The following is a 19,535-nucleotide window of genomic DNA, read 5'->3' as shown; positions in this document are numbered from 1 at the left end:
GTGGCCCACGGGCCGTATTTTGGGAATCACTGGGCAATTTAATATCTAGCCGTCTACAGGCCAAATTACCCCCCCCCCCCTTTTTGTGCATTCATTTTTTTTTCTTTTTAGAACTAAATAAGTCGGTGTTCTGAACGATATGTTACTGTAGGCTGAAAAGGTCGAGTGCACTAAGCCGGTGTAAAAGTGTTTCATCATCACGGTACTAGATCTAAATTATATGATGAAACCCGGCCGAGCTGTTTTTCTTTTTTGCTAAGCTACTCCAATATAGAAAGTGTTTCATCATTACTTTAAGTGCACATCTAGATCTAATAAAATCTTTTCTATTCAAATTATAATAAATTAAGATTATTTACTAGATTTAGATTTAAAATTCAATTAATCATATTTATTTCAGCTTTTAGCAACTTTTACAGTGGAAAAAATCATACGCTAAATTGTTTATACTGTACGGTACGGCAACGTAATGTACTTCTACACCTTACTGCGCATGTCTGTAACCTCATTTCATCATTAACCGGGTGTTATAAATACCATTGCACTGTATTCAACTAAACAGCTGAGCTGATGCTTATTTCGAGAGAGAAAAAAACACGCTAGTAGAGGTCTACTGGATTCGCGCTAGAAAAAAAAAATAATTTCGTGCATATTTTAAAAATGTTCTAGTAATCTAAATCTAGCTAAGTTTATTTAATTATCACTGAATCATTTCTGTTTTGTGAATCAAAAAGTGTGAAAAAGAAATCAGAATGGGTAGTTCTACAAGCTCAGTTTCATCATTCCGTAGACTCACAAAACTAAGTGGGAACTTTTCTTTTTATCATTTACCAACGATTCACCCCAAGATCAATTCTTTGGCTATTGGTAGCAGTTGTAATCACCGTTGTTTTATTCATAGCAAAATAGACAAGAGGGAAAATGCCATTTATTCAGAAGCTTGTTCAAGCCCACCATTAAACTCATTAAACCACAACAAAGATAATAATGTTACAAAATCTTTTTCAAAGCAATGGAACAGCCAGAAGTTAGATCTTCAACAAGTAAGTAGATAGTAGATCTAATATCTTTATTATTTATTTATTACGTGTAAATACATAGGCTATATAGCTCGAATCTAGATCTAGACTAGATACTATACTCATCAATACTGACATAAAATGTGTAGGATTATCTTCCTTGAAGTGTCTGTATCTAGGCCTACACTAATATAAGATTATTATATAAATAAGATAAGATATAGATTATAGAGACATATATGTTTAAGTTTCATCTATCTACCAGTATTTAAATATCAACACGATGTCTCCCTTTTTCTTTTACAATAAGCCGTCTTAATTTTTAGTTAATATGTATTATTATGTATTAATATTATCTCAACATTGTTTTTGCTTTAATTCTCATTTTTTGTTTATAAGGTAAGAAGTCTGGCTGATTCCAATCAAATAAACACAGAGGTTGACCAATATCGTAAAGGAAAATTTGATACCATCCCAAATCCATCAGATCTTGCCCATTTCAGGTGATTTTATGTTTGGTCTATTAACACATTTTCTAGTATATGTATATTTGTAAAATTAAATCTTGTTTTGTGTTTTGAGGTTATTAGGGAGCCTATAGGCTGGCCCATTTGTAATACATGTCGAGTGGTGCTGTACTTTAGCCTGTTAACAAGCATGAAAATACTAGATTTAATCTGACAGTAAATATAATATAATTAAAAGCACTTGAATAAAAATAAATAATGTCATAACTTTCAATTACTGTAGTAAATTTCTAGATATTCCTTGTGGACATTTATAGAAAAGAAAAGGAAATTAAAAATTTTTCAAAAGTGCCATTAATTAAACTTTGAAGATTGTATTTCCTTATTAAAATTGTAACAGCAATTATGAAAAAAATACTCATTAAAAATTGTTGAATTTAAATTTATTGTATATATTTTTCTACAGACAAAGTTCTAACAAGGACATTGACTCATCTGTTCCACATCCAAATGAGGCACTGAACAATCACCCTCCTATTGGCACATATGTTTTACCTCATCCTATATGGTATTCTATATTTCTTTTTTTATAATATTGTCAGACTTGTTATTTAAAGATTTTTTTTTAAGGAAAAGTGTAACATCCTTCTTATATTTTTGCTAATCTTTGAAGTAGCCTACATTGTTAGTCCTGTTTCAATACTGGCATCTCTTTAACTCTTAACCATTTTCTTGTAATTTTCATTAAGTATACTGGATATTTCAGTTATAGTCTGCACCTATTTCATGATAGTTAGTTTGGCCATTGTGATTGAAAAGGAATTTTAAAAACATTTCTTATTAATATTAATTAGAATATTTATTCCCAAAGCTTAAGAACTCATTGTGAAAAGTATTTTTCTTCATAATGAAATATATATTTCTCCTGTTCCTTAATTGCTACTCTGATTTTTAGGGATTCAAAAGTGCTAAACACAAATGGGATTTATTATTTAAATATTTATAAGTGCTAACAATATTAGGATTACGGGGAGACAACTACCTATGATTACTGACCCTTGTTACAAACTAATTAGTGGGGTGGTATAGGCAAGGGAAATAACACTTGATAAAGGTAACATGGAGAGCACAAGTAAGACTTGAAAGGCAAAAAATCAAAGATTTTTTTCTTGACCCCTAGGAGCTGTTTAAATAATTACTTAAATGTATGTATCAATCTTAGTGATAATTCTGGTGCATCACTGAAATAATATAACATGAATTCAGAACTATCATAACATTTAACATTATGCTATTTGTAAACTGATTCATAGCCTATTGGTTTTCCAATTTTACAGGACTGAAAAACAAGTTCACAGTGTGGAAATAACTCACAAGAAGCCAGAAGGATTTACAGATAATGTTAGTAGGCCTAATCTAGAAATCTTAGGCTACAGACACAATTAAAACAAATTTATGAAAATGTTTTTTAAATTTATCTATCTATTTTCTTTCCCCTTACAGCTAGCTTATAAGACAGTCCAGTTATTTCGTTCTGCCTTTGACTTGTTTTCTGGATTTAAATTTGGACAAACAAATGAAAGAAAATGGCTTAAGTAAATAAATACTTGATTATATAGTTTGGCTGTATAGCATTAAGTAAACCAGTGCTTTTTTTTTCTGTTTCTAAGAATTCAGTTTTGTTTTAACCATTGTTCAAGATGTGGAAATTTATTGACAGAAAGGGTATTGTGCAGGAGTTATTGTAGTATACACCCAGGTAAGTACTAGATACTGTAATTTAAAAAAAAAGGCACTGGTGTTTATCTTGTATTTAATATACTTTGTTAATGAAAAACATTTTTATGAGTCTAATTATTATGTATAGTATAATTATATAATAAAAGTTAGTAGTTTTTTTTGTAGTAAATAAAAATCTTACATTTTATGGTGCATGTCAGATGAATACTTTAAATAATAGCACATTAACTAATGTTAAAATTTAAATGTTAAAACAGTTAAAATTTCTGTTAATTACAGATATTTTCTTTTTTGTTCTCTATGCATAATTATTTATACTATTTAAACTAAAATAGAAAAAAAAACTTAATAAAATTTCATTCAACTCAATTCTTAGTAAAAAAAAACAACAAATTACAATTTTTCAATAACCTTAAACATTTTGTTTCTTTAAATATGATTCCTATTTACTGTCCATTTTTTTGTTTTTAAATTATTTTTTTTTAAATTATTCAATTGAATTTATTAAAAATTTTCAATGCAATATTTTCTGTACTTCAATGCATTTTTTTAAAATTTATTTTTAAAGTCGAATCTGTTTCCTGGAAACTGTTGCTGGAGTTCCAGGAATGGTAGCTGCCATGATGAGGCATATGAGGTCACTAAGAAGGATGCAGAGAGACCAGGGCTGGATACATACATTACTTGGTAATTGTCTATATTAATTTTAGTAAAATAAATCTTTATCTGTAACATTTCAATGCATCCCTAAAATTCATTTTTAATTTTTTCAGAAGAAGCAGAGAATGAAAGAATGCACCTACTAACAGCCTTACAGTTGAAACAACCTTCTCTTCTCTTCAGAATGTGTGTCATAGGATCTCAGGGTATAAAAAGCACTTAGCACAATTTTTAAAGATTATTTTAGCCATTATGGAAACACTCTTTTGATAACCTTCTTATATCTCTTACCTGCAAATATATTTCTTTGTACATTTTATTTCTTATCTTTCCAGGTGTGTTTGTCACAATGTTTGGTGTCAGTTACATCATAAGCCCTAAGTTCTGTCATAGGTTTGTGGGCTATCTTGAGGAGGAAGCAGTGAAAACATATTCTAAATGTCTAGAGGTCAGTATTATATTCTCTGTGATACAGTATAATACAAGCATTCATGTTTTACTGAATCAGGATTGTCATCCAAAATGACTTGCATATAAAATGAAATATCCCTATAATGGACATATACCGTTTCCTAAAACAGCTTAAAAAAGCAGTTTATGTGATTTAGTGATAAGCAATTTAGGTGTGTTTAATATAATGTATGTCTATAACTGACCAGCAGGGTCTGCCCATGATTTATATCACAGAAACTTGTTATAGATTTAGTGCATAAATGTTCCAGATAGTTAGTATATATCCTGGAAAGTCATTATTGGCATGATAGAGTACAGAAATAATAAAAGGGAAGTGGTTAGTCACAGCTCCAAAAACATTTAAACTAAGGACTTTGAGGTACACAGACTTGTTTTGATTATATATGAACTTAGCACAGGATAGCGATGTTGACATTGGTCCCTATTTCATATAATTAAACTTTGTGATGTGATTTACTATCAGCAACCTCCTAGGATAATTCATTTGCTCATGCCAAGTGTGTGTTTAATTACAATTAAACATCGAACTCACTTATAATTAAATTAGATGTTTAACTGAAGTATTAATAATCAAATTTATTTATATTTTAAAGCTCTGTAAATGTCTGCCAAGTGTAAATGGTTTTTTTTTAGGATTAGGAATTTTATTTTCTTACACCTGACCTGTATCAGGTGTATTTGCTTAGGAGAATACAGAGTTGAAATACCAGCGTTTACTGATAGTTACATGTCTATTTTGTTTACATTTACAAGGTATTGCTAGTTATTGTCTATTTGATAGAAAAAATTAATTCTTAAGTCATATTTATGATTTATTCTGTAAGGATATAGAACATGGTAATATGAAACATTGGAAGACACAGCCAGCTCCAGATGTTGCACTTAGATACTGGAAGCTTCAAGTAAGTTGGAAATTATCTCTAGGAGAAAGTGTTTTACTTTAGAATTATTTAGTTAAAAAAATGTTCCTTCAGAACTGAAGAAAATTTACTTCCTAGCCCAAACTTCCCACTGAACCCATGTCCATTCAGGTGACCAAAATTAAGTAGAGCATGCATACTGCACGACCAGGCAGCCATCCTGTTAAGAGAAAAAAAAATGAGACTAACTAACCTAACCATACTAGCTCATAATGGTGTTTAAAGCTTTGATGGTTGGCTAGTATTGACATTAATCTTACAATCTTGATATAACAGTTCAGGGAATAGCTCACTGTAACTTGTGCACATTTTACCTTGTTGGGTTTTAAGAAAAAATAATTGTTAGGAATTCTTTTCAACAAGAAAGCTGTGTAACCTACAAGATTACAACGTAAAGAAATGTGTATATGAAGAAAAAGTCTGCTTACTTAAGTAAAAATTAAAAATATGATATTTTAAGGTAGTAGACTTGTTTACAATGGCTCAGGTAAAGGATTATGAAAAAAAAAAGTGTTGGAAATAATTTTTCTAATTAAATTTTGAATGTTTTTTTCTATTCATTTAATGAAAATATAAAAATGCATACGTTAATACCAAATCATTAATTTAAAATAAAACTATTTTTTCATATTTTTAAACAGCCTGATGCCACCATGAAAGATGTCATACTAGCCATCAGAGCTGATGAGGCTCACCATCGAGTTGTCAACCATTGTCTGGCCTCATTACGCAAGGATGAGTTTAACCCTTACAAACCTGGCCAATAATTTTGATACTATTTACAAGCTATAACTATGTCCATATGAAGCCCTGTAGTTCCTTGACTTGCTTTTCTAGAAGTAAGGCATTTAAATATGAATTATGGTCTTAAAGAAATGAAAATGGATTTATTCAATCATCTATTGGATTGTAATAATGTGCAAAATCCACAAGAACATAGCATAAAGACTATTAATAGTTTTGTATGTTTCTGTATCTTATGAATATTGTTGTTATTTTTTTTTGGTTAAGTTATACATTGACTAAGTATACTTTAAAATAAATATATTTTATGTCATTTACTCACTTGGTTTCCAGCACTAACCATTTGTTGTTGTTATATGGTGCAAATAAACCCACCTATCTAGTTAGGTCAGACAGTGAGCTTTTGTTTCTGATGGAAAATGTAGCCTGCTACTAGGCTAGAGTAGGATTGAAGCATAAGACCTTTTTCTTGTTGCATTGCTTTCACTCCACTGTTTCTCAAAGAAATGACACCATATTTGCAGGAACATGTAATTCATCTTTCTTTTTTGGCTTTTAAAAATTAGCATTTTGAAATCACTTGAGTCCAAGACCAACTCTCTTAAATGTAAACATACTCTGGTATGTTACATAACTCCTCTTGACCATACATGAAATATAATAAACAAAATTTCTCATGGTCTTTCACTTAAAAAAAAAAATATTTTTTTTTGTAATGGTGGAACCTTGTCTTTCATTTGACTTGTATTATTTTGAAAATGACAGGGCTATGTAGTCCATGTATATGTGTTATCTGTGTATTTTAAATGCATATCACTTGTATAAATTAGATGTATGTATTGTAGAGTTTTATTGACATTTTATTGACATTTACAACTTTCCTACAATTTTTTTAGTTTTTATTTTGAGGTAGAAAAAATAAACGTCAACTATGATACATTTCAAAATGTGACTTTCGTCTTTGTTTTTAAATATCTATTTTTTTTCCCCCCTTAACTTTCTATACAATTGAAGCAAATAACTCTTTGGATTGCCACATCAAGTCTTACAAGATACAATTTCAATAATCTTTGTAAATGGGTAAAAAAGTGATTTGTAGTTTTCCTTCGACTCCCCCATTTCATAAATAGATTTGTACAACTTTTAGGTTAAAAAAAATGACCTGTTGTTTTAACTAAAACTATCTTAGCTCCCTTTTCATATCGGCTTTTTTATTACCTTGTAAAGCAACATTAAATTTTTTTTTCACTTAGGTTAGTCTTGGATGCAAGACCAGGTGCTACTAAACACAAGGACTAACTTAAATCTATACCCAGATATAATTTATTACAAGTAACAAACAAAATCGGCCAATTAAAAAAAATGATAATTTCAGACATACCAAAAAATTAAGACAAGGCCCAGTCAAGTTGTATGTATTTGATTTAATGAAATTATATCACAGTTGCTAGGACCAGAGTTAAAAAATAAAGCATCAATTAAATATTTGTGTACATTTTTCAAAACCGTAAGTGCCCTTGTACAGCTATCTATTATGCAATGGCTGAATAAACTAAAAAATAGATACAAGACACCAGTCAACATATTGCTTGCATTTACTCAAAGTTCTATTTTAAAGATACTTCAAGGCATGAAACAAGATCCTTTAATTGTAGTCATTAGTTATCTTTAACCTAAAATAAGGACTTGGGAAAAGATTTGAAATTGCATTATGCATTAATGAAAACCCCTCATTTATAATTAGTAGTGATTATTGTATCTTTATTCCTGAATAGAGATTTTCTATCCTATTAATTTTTAACAGTATTCCATCTAAAAACAATAAAATGAGTAGCCAATTATAATAACTAACAAGTAGAGGGTTAGAGAAATTCAATTTCACATAGATATTTGATAACATCTTGAATAAACTGAGGCACTAATCAAGTTTTGACCAACCTTTCCAAAGATGATGTAGGCATAATGCTTCTAATTCATTTTTTTCATTATTTATGCATAGTGTGACAACAATAAATGAATCAAAAGTATTATTTAAATGATGAAACCGTCATTGCCAGCGCTGGTGGAATGGACCTGTTTATTGACCAATGTTTTGTCTTTTAACTTTGCCTGCAACAATATATGCTCTACCACACCAACCCTGATGTCCATCTGTGTGTTTTCTTTCTTGAGTGCTTGAATGGCCTGTTTGATCTTGACCAGTGGTGCTTTTGGAAAGGATACAGAATAGTATAAGCAAACATATATAATGTAATAAAAATAATAATATATATATATATACTCGTCAATGTCCCATAAATAAATGCTACAAAATAAAGCTAATTTCTCGATGCATACAATCTTATTGCTTCCTGATAACCCAAAAATTGAGTACAATATTGCAGAACTTATCCTTAATGCATACACAATGATGAAATCTCCAGGCACATTAAAAAAAAAAGTGATTAATGACATTTGAAATGTATACATTCATTGACACATGAAAAACTTTGCAGCAAACAATTTTGCAATAAAACTTCACCATATAAACCTGCCTTGCATTGATATCAAGGCATGTATCGAAATATATTTGGGATATTTTCTTGTCAGGTATAATTGCTGTTCAAAATGAATTTAGATAATAAGACAAAAATCTGTTTAATAGTTGATAAAACAGGGGTACTTAGGGATATACCTAACTATGCTCCATTATTAATAATGGTACAGACACTTGGAACTGCATGATTCTCAATGAACAAACATTGTTCAATAATGAGGCAGTTGAGGTATTGTTTTAAAATGTGCATACAGACAAAACTATTTTTTATGTGAAGGGTATGTAAAAATGGACAAAATTTAGCAACGGATCAATTTAATTCAATTTCATTCAATACCATAAATTTCTGGCAAAAGAGGTTAACCTATTATGTTCAATTTATTGCCCTCTTTTTTCATACACCAAAATCTTTATATTTTATTCAAGTCCATGACTTAAAATACTTGATCATATTATTGAGATGTGGAACAAAATATCAAACATGGCCAAAGGTTAGAAGCTAGTAATTAGAAAAAGAAAATGTGTGATCTATTAAACTTAGAAATACTGTAAATAAATTTATAAAGAAAAAGAATTTACCTCCGTCTGTCATACTGCTCCCCCTTTCATCCATTTCTTGTTTAATTTTCTCTAATTCTTCTGTAATCTGTGGGTCAAAGAGACATTATCTCATTAATACAGAATGCTATATCAATTACAGCACTAAGCCTTCCAAACTACAAATGATCAGAAGTTTAAAATAAAAAAAAAAACATTGCTAAATTCAAAAGTGCAATACATTATATTGTTTTAGTTCATCTTTTCAGAAATAAACACAATGAAAATTTGGAGAGTCATTATTAAGATTATAAATTAAAAAGAGTTAACATATTCATAGATTTATACAATCCATATGACTTAATGTTCAAACAAACTACACGAAAAAGTTGTTTATGCTGATCAAGGAAAGTTCTGATAGAGTTATACATTGGTCATAACATTTAACATCATTTTAAAACAAAAATTGATTAAAAAAAAAGGTGTCTTACATTACTGTCAGAAGGGAAAAGAAAGTGTAGTGAAGTAAAATTTATTGGAGTAAAGAAGTAAATAGAAGTAAGATAAAGTGAAGAAAAGAGAAATGAAATGAGATAAATACAAATAAGAAAAAAGTGAAGATATAAAGAGAAGAGCACTAACTTAAATTAAGTAAAGCCATTGAAAAGATTAGTGAAGCTTAGCATTACAAAGTTATAAATATTATTCACATTTTTACCTCAGCTAACAGCCTTGACCTCTCCGTCACACCACCACTAGCCTGCCTGTACTTTTCTTTAGTCTCCGCTAAAACATCTTGTGCCTGTCGGAAGGTTACTAGAAGATGCTCTAGCTGGGAGTTGATGTATTTTTCTCGGCTGGCAATTTTTTCTAGCGTCCTTGATATCTCATCTTGCAATTTGTCGAGATGAACTTTGCTCTCATTTAAGGAAGTCTTTATTCCGTCATGGTGTTGGTGCATTTGTTCCAAGTGGACACGCCAATCCTAGAGGAAAAAAAAATTTTCAGTTTCATTTTACAAGTTTCAAATGTTCCTTTAGAATTAGAGATTAACACAACCTATCCCAAACCTTCAGTAGGATTGTGGTGGATGGCGGCAGACAGGGTTTGAACCAGGGACCATCAAGACGAAAATCTAACCGTCACACCACATGACCAGGCAGCCATCAATATGCACTCAAAAAAGTCTATCTCTTTCTTGTTACATACAGAAGATAAGTATTAACCTCAAAATTTGAGTGTCATGTGTATACTCACATTGTAATTGATAAATGTCCATCTGTTAAAAGACTTATTGTGCTTGGGCATAATGCTGAATATCAGCACTACTTAGTCAACACTGATGCCTTATACCCACACTGTTGCAAGGAACAAGAAACAAACTTTTTTTTTTTCAAATTTCCTTGCTATTCTTTTTATAATAAAGATAAATATTACTTTTCAGTGTATGTATATAATCAGTTGTTCAAAGCACAGATCAGATTTGACAAACATCTTTGAGTTATTAAGAAATGTCATTGTACTCACCTTTGACCACAAAAGAGGAGGTTATTTTTCAATGTAAATATTTATGTTAAGTATTGATTTAAAAACACAACATTGAAATATTTCACTACAAGAGTCAAAGAGTACAATTTTTTTTTTTTAAGTTGTTATATCTCCTATAAAAATGGCATTCTACCACACCAAGAGCTTTTGGATTAATTGTCTATAGGTCACCTACTTTATTATCTGTTCTGATAGTGACCCTAAGTTGTGGCATCACTCTTTCTACTTCTAGTTTCCAGTCTGCTGCATCTGTTGTGGACTCCAAAATCTCCTCAGGCTTGCTAGATTCAAAAGTCTGCTGATCGATGTAGAAAGGAGGCAAGGAATAAGTTTCAAAACAAACAACAGGTTGACATGAGAACTTTAAACTTTCTTTATATTTGATTTAGAAAAATAACTTAAAAAAAAATGTAAACACTGAAATAATTCTTCACTACTTTTTATGCTTATTTGTTTACTTTGCTCCCATTTTTTTTTAAGCATACATATTTTATTCAATGGTACTTTTAATCGTACTGTTATAATAAAAAATTTATAATGAAAATTTCCGTTAAAAAATCTTATGAATGAGATACAAAAGTTCACTAATATTTAAATATTTAAGGAAAAAAAATGGTTAGTATGAAATACTCATTTATTTAATAAAAAGTGCTACCTGATTATTTTCATATTTATTATACTCTATAAAATGTCAAAAAGGACAAAAAAACTTTTTTTTTTTGATACTTTGAAAGACTGGTTTCTGGTTTAATAAAAATATATTTTATTTTATTAAGATTTGATTTTTTTATTTGAAGATAAGTTTATTTGCTTATGAGTTTCCATTAATATAGCATTTTGGGAACAATTAAAACATCAATGTAAAAAGATAATAAACTGAATCTCAGTTTAGTTTTAACAAATCATAGTTTACTTCTTCAATTTATATGTTTAATAAAGAAAAAATTATTTCACATTTTTTGTTAAGTGTTTTTGGTGTATTTTTTTAAAGCACTAAATTACTTTAGTTGTTGTTAATAAATCAATCTTATTTTTTTTTTTGTAAGATAAACATAAAAATTTTTCATCAAATTATTTACATATGTAATATCATGTCTTGGGTCACAATATCAATATAGTATAGTAATAGAGTTAAATACATTTATGTAGAGATGTAGAGAGTTCACTTTAGTTAAGTGATAGAGTTTAATATAGTTATGTAAATTATATTTGGTACACTGACAATGAAGCTCTACTCACTTTGTTCTGATTTAGTCTTTTCATTCCCTCCAAATCTAATATAGGCTCATCATCATCAGCTTCTTCCACATCAGAGTGCTAGAGAACAAGTAAATATAACTATGAGATGTTAAGGTTCTACCAGAAAGATATTTAATACATTTGTTGATAGATACAAACAGCTTCTTAAACAAAATTACAAAAGAGTAAATCATACCGCCAATGCCATAGATTTCTCAATTTCATTCAATGTTAGTTCTGAATCATCCTCAACAATATTTTCCTCATCCATTTCTTCTTCAGGGTACTGTGGCCTGCAAAAAATGAACAATCAAAAAAATAACCAATGACAAGATTTCTGCTGGTTTTAAAAGTTAAAGAATTAAATACACTAACTTTTTTAAAAACTGAAAATGCTAACAAATTAGTTCATAAGAGAACTAAAGAAAATGTTGAGAAGACTTACACCCATGAGATAATCTTGATATAAAAAAATGTTCAACCCCTAAAATTGTCATGACACTATGATTGCAATATTATATACTAAAATCATGAATATTTTCAAGAAAGTTGTTCAAAGATTTTTTGTTGAGAATTTTTAAAATTTTTATAAAGAATGCTTTCAATCAGTTTGGCATAAAGGAAGGGACCTGGATTGCTGCTGGTATACACACCAGAAGTAGAAAGTAGGGTGAAAATACAATGGCAATGGTGATTACAGATGCCCAACACGTGACTGCAGTTGTGTATCAAGGATTGGCCACTTCAGTCACAAGAAATTGTAAAGAGAAGAGATAGCTCTAAAGATGTAGAATGCCACAAAAATCAGATTATACACAATTTTATTTTTAAATTCAAGTATAGCCCAGCTTTACAAAAGGGTTTACAGCTAAAAGAAAAACACAATGTCCACCACAATTTAACTATAAAAAAACAAGATAAAGAAATCCATCCTACACACATCCTAAAACTTTGATTTAAACATGAAATGGAGGCAGACCTGGTCAACTTAAAGGCACAGATAAGAAAATACAGTGGGATGGATGGCTGTGTGGTGCAGATAGCTTTGATACATACGAGGCTTGAGTTTGAATCCCTTTCAAAACTTAAGGGACAGGCTTTGAAAATAAAAATTAAATTTTCTATATCAACTTATAAGTTACAGATGTTCCTTCAAATCAGAAGATAAATGTATCCAAGTATTTCTATTTCTGTGAACCAGTTTGCCATGGTGTCTCAAATAAGGAATATTTTTTAAACGCATAGAATTAAAATTTCAATTCAATGCTACAAAGTACAGATTGCATTGAGCTTTACTTTGACCAAACACACAAAACAGGCAATATTGTGTATACATTTAGATGGGAGAACTTTGATGGTTATTTTTTCTTTATGCATGCACTTGACATTTAGCTTTATACCAAGATCGAGGCAGACCAAACAAGACACCTTATTTGGTGCTGCAGTAACATCTTCACAAAGTTCAGTGTTTTGGAAACAAATCAGATTTGACATTTTGTTATTAAACTGTACATTAATGAAAGCAACTGTGAGAAAGTGTTTAAATCTCTGCTGAGTTCTTAAGGAAGAGCTACAAGGTGGAGAGCAAGTATTATTGACAGAGAATGTTCAGAAATAAAACTGGATATTAAAACTTCCTTGAGTGATACATTATCTTTCTTGCTTGCATGGCAGTTGAATCTAGGGCATTGGGCTGTAAAGCATTGGATATTGAGATTGTTCAAGATTTTTTTTGTATGTTATTAAATCTAGATCTATTTTGTTGGAATTTTTCCTATAGTTGTTTCTAAATATCTTTAATTCAAGATTCTATTCTTGAATACTCTTCAAACTCATTTATCTAGATTTTAGTCTAGATGTAGAAATATTTAGATCTGCTGAAAGAAATTAATAAAGAACATTAACATTCAAAACTTAATAGTCTGCCCCTGCAGGAGGTCAAAGTTTGAAAATACACAGACAGATGCATGGAAACTTTCACATCTATAAATATATTATGAAATGTTTTTAAGAAAGAAAATGTTGACATAAAGGGCAGAAAAACCTAAGCTTACCGTTTCCATGAAAATCCAATACTTTTGAGTGCCTCGTCTGCCAGTCTGTCAAGAATATAAATACAATGTTCTCCCCAGCCTGGTTTTAACTTGGATGGAGGAAAGTCAATAGGGTGACCCTGTCATGAATCATTCAATTGGAAATGTCAAAATTCACTGTTAGTTGATTTGGTTGATTAGTGGGGAGTTAATTTACTCTTGAGGCTAAACTCTTTATTTATATTATTTAGCTTGATTGCTCTTTTTCTTTTAAAATGCTGTTCATGTACACCCTCATAAATCAAAATTTCATTAAGACTACTTAAGAAATGGAATATTATAAAAATACATTTATAAAAATCATTGCTATGAAATATTATAATGTTTGATATACAATTGAAAGTTGGAAATCATCAAAACTCCACTGGGCATATGTGTACAAGAAAAAGGTATTTGTTTATTTGTAAGCGTTATCATTTATTTTCCAAAACATATAATAAATAAGAATGATGAATATTAAAACACACTTATTTTTTTTGACTCTACAATAGTGTACTCTAATAAGTCTAACATAAAAAAACCCATATGTAATTAATTAAGTATCAAACAAGAAAAAAAAAAACTCACACATTTTCTGACTTCATCAAGAATACTTGATATTGTGGCATTAGGATCATCATACTAGAGAGTTCAGATGAGTTATAAAAAAACATAGGTGACAGTATATATATATATAAAAAGTATATATAACATTTAAAAACATCATATTAATATTACTATTCTATAAAAAGAAAAAATCTCAGAGCACCACAAATATTCCTATACATTTGTTTTTGAAATGGTTGCAGTGAACATGTAAATTTCTAAGTAATTATTTTTAAAATGTATGAATTTTAAAAAAATCTATATTAATGCAATAAAAATATATCAAACAAATTTCTTTTTTTTCATACCTATAATTTTTTCAAAACAACACTTTTTGTTTTTAAATTTAACACAAAATGTTGAAGTTTTATATTTTGCATTATAAGTTGCTTCATGGTGTCTTCAATTACATTTGAATCAGAACTTTAGAGGTTTAAAGCTATTTAAACAAACCTCTTGCGGTTGATCAAACGGCCGTCCTGCTTTATTTAATAACCATGCTGCTAATGATGTAAACATGTAAAACTGTTCTCCAGGATTAGTTTGTATTGCAAAGTAATGTCTGGATGAGAAAAAAACATAACAAATACTTAAAAAACAAAAACAAAGTGTAATTGTATCAAATAGTTTGGATTAGTCATGTAATTATATGTATGAGTGACCTAGACATAATAAATCTGTGTTGATTAAAAATATTTTCACCAATTGTTTTTGTTTAGCTTTTAGCTTTCTCAAAGCGCTATGATCCTATCATATGTCTGGACCAGTTGTGACAGGGTGAGGGAGGAAGGGGGTACCTTGGTGAATGTTTAAATAATCATTTTTTAAATGCAAAAAAAAAAAAAAAAAAGGTTCACTCAGGGCTCGAGTCCTCAAGGGGACTAATTCTACTTATACCACCACATCTATCAGTACAATTTCTTTCCCCTGTTCAAGATACCAAACAAAATAATTTATTTCCAATAGATAATAAACTAATTGGTTAATTTTTTTTGTTGATTCTTGTGTTGTCAGGTAAATGAAATAATTGTGCAAAATTTCTGAGATAGGGTGTTAGAAATAACGTGTAGAAAATTTTTACCATACAGACAGAGTGAGTAGATATAAGCTTTGTAAAAACAGCAACATTTTTCATTTATGTTTTTAACTTGGAATAGAGAGCAAGAGTGGTACAAGATAACTTATTTATAATTAGTTACAATTAAACACAAGATTATTATCCTTGGAAAGATGAAAAAATAAAGAAAACAAATGACTTAATCAACACTAATATGGAAACTTTTTTTTACGAAAAACAGACCTGCCTACCAAAAAAAGTCCAAATGCGTAACGCTGATGGTCAAAATGCGTATTTTGGCACCTGAATGCATAACACTTACTGTGACTTACGCGATCCACTATTTTGTCATATATATATATATATGTGAGTGTGTGTGTGTATATATAATATTGGATCTAGATGTCATGATTAGATCTATATCTACAATCTAAATCAATACGACAATAGAGATGATATCTAGACTAGATCTGGATCTATGTCTATAATCTATATAATGAATATAATCTATTCAAGATCTGGGCTCAAGAGTATTACCGATGCCGTGGATCCGCTACAAATGTAGGTCTACTCCAAACTTTCGTAGGCCTACCTTCATCCTTGATCTATTCTATACTAAGACTAAGAATCTAATCTAGATCTAGACTAGATGGTTTAGTAGATGTTATCGATCTAGATCTAGTCAATTTAAATCATACTACAACTAAATTGGATCTAGATTGTAGAGTAATGTAGAGAATCATGACATAACGTAATGACTAGCTAGACTCTAGATCTACTCCTGTATAACAAGTTATCTAGATTCTAGATCTAGAATCCAGATCTTGATCTAGACTAGATATCTACAATGTCACTCAATGTGTTTCGAATCGATAGCACTTCGATATTTTTTTCTATACAAATGAATACGGGAATCAGGGATTCATCATAATTAATTTCTACTATAATGAACTTACAAAAAAAATAAAAGTCACGTTGGTGTATCAGCTAATAGACGGTACTATCCTGGTACCAACCCGCCACTCCCTCACTCTCGCGTTCTTCATTTCTAGACTAAACCTAATTGCTTTTAAGAACCAATCAACGTATAGATCTGGACACAATGTGTTCCCCCACCTCTTCTGCCCCCCCCCCCCAACAGGACGGCTTAGCGTGACCTCCGTGACCGCTCGTAAGCTAGTCAAGAGAGAAAAAAAAAACAAAGCATACGAAATGCGTAACGCGACGGGTTCAATGCGTATTTGCGTACTGACAGTCATTTTTGTGAGATTTTGCGTAACGAATAAGCATTTTGCGTAACGGTAGGCAGGTCTGGAAAAAGAAAAAAAAATCAAGCAATTTATTTATGTGTACCTTGTTTTGAAAAGGGCATATTTTAATTCATATTCAAAGGACAAGTTCTATATTTATAATAGGACAATTAATGTAAGATTTCTATTTATATTTTTCTATCCAGACTATTAATAGCTTGAAACAACTGTGTGTTAATCCCATCATCCATTTATTTTTTAATAGGAAAGAAAAACAAAAGGACTGCCATTGTTTAGATTATATTGTATGTTTCATGTTGTGTTGTTAAATACCTTAAATGCCAAATGCAACTCTTACAGTATCTTTCTTTTTCAAAAAAAAAAAAAAGAAAGAAAGAAACCCACCTGTTTACTGGCTTGAGATTCATTTTCTTAGAGAACTCTTTTTCATATTCAAGCAACCGCAGTTTGTCCAGCAGTTCCTCCATTATGACAAAGGGCATGTAAATGAGACCTGGACCTCCATCTTCCACTTCATCCCCACCTCCTCTTCTCTTGTCTTCAGACATGACTCTGTGAATAAAAGTTCAAAGTTTGTTTTTTTATAAGATCACAAGCACGGTATAAATGATATATATTTAAATATGTACTAATCTTCCATTTGCCGAAAATATACATGAATATACAGCTCTTTGAGAGTCTATTATTTGAAGTTATACTGCTTTTGTTTATGTTTCTCATAAAAGTAATTCAATAAATAATCTATAATGCATGATAATCTCAAATTTCTCTTAGGATTTTTAATAAGTGAAGAAAGTTATATTGCAAGATCTAATTTGGGACCATGAGACATTTTGTTGTTGTTTTTTTTCTGTTTGCAATACATATTATATTTTAGAATTTAAATTACTACACCAATGAGATCAGCACTGACTTCACAATAAATAGTAATGGTTGAAAATAGATGTTATTCTACATTAAGTTAGAATGAAATTAAATATTGGGGCTAAATCAGCTTTACTTAAAACTCAAAAGTGCTAATCTCTAATGAATCTGAAGCTGTTTCATTACCTTGGGAATCGATACCACAATAATTTAAAAAGAACCCCCTACTACAAAAAAGGGACCCATTTCAAAGGTTGCAATTTATGTGGGCATATAATGTATAGCATTTCTATTACTGTGCTTGATAGTTAACAGCACAATGATCTACTATCTTTATTTCCCCAACATGTCAGACGTATGGTACCCACTAGAGTTGGGTGCACTCAAAGAGTTCAAAATTACAGTTTTCACTGCAAGTTATAGAATTTAGATGTAGATCAGAAATAATTTCCATTAAGATCAATAAAGCAGTCTTAGTCTTAATTATCATAAATCTATATATATTATGCTGTCATATAAACAGGGCTGGTCTTAGGTATAGGCAAATGAGGCAGCTCCTTAGAAACTCCAATTGGTGGGGGGGCCTCGCACAGGACTCAAAATATTTTTTAGAGAAACATTGGTTAACTTGTACAAGTGCCAAATGTTATTGTTTAAGTGTATATTATAATCTTATAACATAAAGATGTTACTTCAAAAAAGAAGATGATTACATCCTACAGCTAGGCATCATGCATGTTAATCAATGATTTATACTCTGCCAAGTCAATGGTTTTCCTGGCTGACTCAGGCAACCCATTCCATGCTCTAATAGCACTACTAGGGAAGAAGGAGTTTTAATTAAAATGTATCTTTTCAGTGTTTTTTTTTTTTTTTAAATATTTTTCTATTTCATTTGAGGCCAACCCTTTGCAATATAGATTTAGATCTAGTAGAGTATAGTCATATAGTTTTGGCTGTAGATTGACACAATAAGAAATATTAAAAATAAATGTAAGCTTTCATTTAGACTGTAGACCTAAGATAGTATTAATAAGTAGTTTCTCTAGATATATCATTTATTCTATATAGATGGTATAGAAAATAATTATAGACCTATAATATATTAATATATCTAGATTCTAGAATATACTGAATTATAATATAGTGATAATGAAATGATAATCATGTCTAATATAGATATTAATCTAAAAATTATTTCAATTGTTATCTAGATTCTAGAATAAAATTATTGTGTCTTAGAATCTAGCATACTCAATACTAATAGTAGTAATAGTCTTGATTCTTATGATTCTAGTCTTAATTAAGTCTACATTCTACAATTTCACTCTGACTAGTGACTTAAGTGACTAGTCTGACTCTAGTGTAAATTAAATTACAGCTACACTTACAATACAAATAATTAGATCTAAACTACTGTGTAGATAGATCTATAAGTATAAAAAATATTCTATTTTATATGTAGTAGAATAGATCTAGATCTAGTGTAGTCTAATCTCTTGATTGATCTAGCTAGTCTAGAAACGGGGCGATTCTATCAGGTTTGTTTGTATTTGTAGAAACCAATTGAAAATAGGAATGCTACTAATGCGCATGTGTAAAGCTGATATCCGTTTAGGGAGTTACTATTACTATATTCTTTTTCTTTTTAATTTCTTAAGAATATTATTAAATAAACAAAACCACTTATTTAAATGTAAACTTTAGCTACCGTTTTAAGTTTTCCGAATGATATTAATAGTAAATATAAAAGAAAATATAATTCATATTATTTTTATTAA

The 19,535-nt window shown here is 29.9% G+C and overlaps 2 protein-coding genes across 3 annotated transcripts; one reads left to right on the top strand and one right to left on the bottom strand.

The window, feature by feature from the left end:
- Positions 1 to 562: 562 nt before the first annotated feature.
- LOC106070831 (alternative oxidase, mitochondrial-like) lies at positions 563 to 6,685 on the top strand. The gene is made up of 10 exons (XM_056004627.1): positions 563 to 1,043; positions 1,419 to 1,522; positions 1,953 to 2,054; positions 2,824 to 2,887; positions 2,990 to 3,081; positions 3,795 to 3,913; positions 4,000 to 4,092; positions 4,222 to 4,334; positions 5,185 to 5,262; positions 5,922 to 6,685. Exons 1-10 carry the CDS (start codon positions 753 to 755, stop codon positions 6,045 to 6,047), a joined length of 1,182 nt encoding a protein of 393 aa, XP_055860602.1. The 5' UTR covers positions 563 to 752; the 3' UTR covers positions 6,048 to 6,685.
- Positions 6,686 to 7,428: 743 nt separating this feature from the next.
- Positions 7,429 to 19,320, bottom strand: LOC106063209 (intraflagellar transport protein 57 homolog). Of its 2 annotated transcripts, none has more exons than XM_056004625.1 (11): positions 19,146 to 19,320; positions 17,275 to 17,442; positions 15,016 to 15,124; positions 14,545 to 14,598; positions 13,939 to 14,057; positions 12,081 to 12,177; positions 11,885 to 11,962; positions 10,821 to 10,943; positions 9,816 to 10,082; positions 9,140 to 9,206; positions 7,429 to 8,231 (listed from the first exon to the last, which is right to left on the bottom strand). In XM_056004625.1, the coding sequence occupies exons 2-11, from the start codon at positions 17,436 to 17,438 to the stop codon at positions 8,056 to 8,058; spliced, it is 1,254 nt and encodes a 417-aa protein (XP_055860600.1). In that variant the 5' UTR covers positions 17,439 to 17,442; positions 19,146 to 19,320; the 3' UTR covers positions 7,429 to 8,055. The 2 variants fall into 2 exon arrangements, with proteins under 2 accessions (XP_055860600.1, XP_055860601.1); XM_056004626.1 differs by having other exon boundaries at positions 10,821 to 10,940.
- Positions 19,321 to 19,535: the final 215 nt, after the last annotated feature.

Source organism: Biomphalaria glabrata, chromosome 11 (genome assembly GCF_947242115.1).
Source record: "Biomphalaria glabrata chromosome 11, xgBioGlab47.1, whole genome shotgun sequence".
NCBI classification, from domain to species: Eukaryota; Metazoa; Mollusca; class Gastropoda; family Planorbidae; genus Biomphalaria; species Biomphalaria glabrata.
Note: the sequence above shows the minus strand (reverse complement) of the source record. Positions and strands in the feature narration are given on the sequence as shown.